The following is a 2,500-nucleotide window of genomic DNA, read 5'->3' on the forward strand; positions in this document are numbered from 1 at the left end:
TAGTAGTACTGCAGCAGTAGTAGTAGTATTGCAGTAGTAGTAGTAATAGTACTGCAGTAGTAGTAGTAGTACTGCAGTAGTAGTAGTAGTAGTAGTACTGCAGTAGTAGTAGTAGTAGTAGTATTGCAGTAGTAGTAGTAGTAGTACTGCAGTAGTAGTAGTAGTACTGCAGTAGTAGTAGTAGTAGTACTGCAGTAGTAGTAGTAGTACTGCAGCAGTAGTAGTAGTATTGCAGTAGTAGTAGTAGTAGTACTGCAGTAGTAGTAGTAGTACTGCAGTAGTAGTAGTAGTAGTATTGCAGTAGTAGTAGTAGTAGTACTGCAGTAGTAGTAGTAGTAGTATTGCAGTAGTAGTAGTAGTAGTAGTACTGCAGCAGTAGTAGTAGTATTGCAGTAGTAGTAGTAGTAGTACTGCAGTAGTAGTAGTAGTAGTAGTAGTAGTACTGCAGTAGTAGTAGTAGTACTGCAGTAGTAGTAGTAGTAGTAGTAGTAGTACTGCAGTAGTAGTAGTAGTAGTACTGCAGTAGTAGTAGTAGTAGTAGTACTGCAGTAGTAGTAGTAGTACTGCAGTAGTAGTAGTAGTAGTATTGCAGTAGTAGTAGTAGTAGTACTGCAGTAGTAGTAGTAGTAGTAGTAGTAGTACTGCAGTAGTAGTAGTAGTACTGCAGTAGTAGTAGTAGTAGTATTGCAGTAGTAGTAGTAGTAGTACTGCAGTAGTAGTAGTAGTATTGCAGTAGTAGTAGTAGTAGTACTGCAGTAGTAGTAGTAGTACTGCAGTAGTAGTAGTAGTAGTATTGCAGTAGTAGTAGTAGTAGTACTGCAGTAGTAGTAGTAGTAGTATTGCAGTAGTAGTAGTAGTAGTAGTACTGCAGCAGTAGTAGTAGTATTGCAGTAGTAGTAGTAGTAGTACTGCAGTAGTAGTAGTAGTACTGCAGTAGTAGTAGTAGTAGTAATAGTACTGCAGTAGTAGTAGTAGTAGTAGTAGTATTGCAGTAGTAGTAGTAGTAGTACTGCAGTAGTAGTAGTAGTAGTAGTAGTATTGCAGTAGTAGTAGTAGTAGTACTGCAGTAGTAGTAGTAGTATTGCAGTAGTAGTAGTAGTAGTACTGCAGTAGTAGTAGTAGTACTGCAGTAGTAGTAGTAGTAGTAATAGTACTGCAGTAGTAGTAGTAGTAGTAGTAGTATTGCAGTAGTAGTAGTAGTAGTACTGCAGTAGTAGTAGTAGTAGTATTGCAGTAGTAGTAGTAGTAGTAGTACTGCAGCAGTAGTAGTAGTATTGCAGTAGTAGTAGTAGTAGTACTGCAGTAGTAGTAGTAGTACTGCAGTAGTAGTAGTAGTAGTAATAGTACTGCAGTAGTAGTAGTAGTAGTAGTAGTATTGCAGTAGTAGTAGTAGTAGTACTGCAGTAGTAGTAGTAGTAGTAGTACTGCAGCAGTAGTAGTAGTATTGCAGTAGTAGTAGTAGTAGTACTGCAGTAGTAGTAGTAGTACTGCAGTAGTAGTAGTAGTAGTAATAGTACTGCAGTAGTAGTAGTAGTACTGCAGTAGTAGTAGTACTGCGTGTTACCCTCTCTGGAGGCGGTAGACAGGACAGCAGCTCTACGGTGCTCCGGGCCAGTCGGGGGTCAGAGGTCACAGACGGAGCCGGTGGGGGGGGTTGGAGGGTCATGGCGTCTCGGACCACCTGGTACAGAGTCCTGGTGATGAGAGGAGACGGCAGCTCCCGCAGGTAGTCCTTCAGGATGCCTGAGGACACACAGGTCACCGGGCAACGAGTCACTCAGCTCAACGAGTCACACAGGTCATCGAGTCACCCAGGTCAACGAGTCACTCAGGTCAACGAGTCAAACAAGTCAACGAGTCACACAGGTCAACGAGTCACACAGGTCAACGAGTCACTCAGGTCAACGAGTTACTCAGGTCATCGAGTCACTCAGGTCATCGAGTCAAACAAGTCAACGAGTCACACAGGTCAACGAGTCACTCAGGTCAACGAGTCACTCAGGTCAACGAGTCACACAGGTCATCGAGTCACCCAGGTCAACGAGTCACTCAGGTCAACGAGTCAAACAAGTCAACGAGTCACACAGGTCAACGAGTCACACAGGTCAACGAGTCACTCAGGTCAACGAGTCACACAGGTCAAGGAGTCACTCAGGTCAACGAGTTACTCAGGTCATCGAGTCACTCAGGTCATCGAGTCAAACAAGTCAACGAGTCACACAGGTCAACGAGTCACTCAGGTCAACGAGTCACTCAGGTCAACGAGTCACCCAGGTCAACGAGTCACTCAGGTCAACGAGTTACTCAGGTCAAAGAGTCACACAGGTCAACGAGTCAGTCAGGTCAAGGAGTTACTCAGGTCATCGAGTCACACAGGTCAACGAGTCCCTCAGGTCAACGAGTCATACAGGTCAACAAGTCACACAGGTCATCGAGTCACTCAGGTCAACAAGTCACACAGGTCAACGAGTCACTCAGCTCAACGAGTCATACAGGTCAT

At 44.0% G+C, this 2,500-nt stretch overlaps 1 protein-coding gene across 1 annotated transcript in view; it reads right to left on the reverse strand.

Annotated features, from left to right (window-relative positions):
- syde1 (synapse defective Rho GTPase homolog 1) overlaps positions 1-2,500 on the reverse strand; it is a gene marked incomplete at its 5' end in the record, with an annotated part of 10,909 nt that overhangs the window by 6,201 nt on the left and 2,208 nt on the right. The window contains one exon of the mRNA XM_074628654.1: positions 1,565-1,743. Within this exon, the coding sequence (XP_074484755.1) occupies positions 1,565-1,743 (179 nt within the window). The remainder of the gene's footprint in view (positions 1-1,564; positions 1,744-2,500) is intronic.

This window comes from Sebastes fasciatus, unplaced genomic scaffold (genome assembly GCF_043250625.1).
Source record: "Sebastes fasciatus isolate fSebFas1 unplaced genomic scaffold, fSebFas1.pri Scaffold_84, whole genome shotgun sequence".
Lineage (NCBI taxonomy): Eukaryota > Metazoa > Chordata > Actinopteri > Perciformes > Sebastidae > Sebastes > Sebastes fasciatus.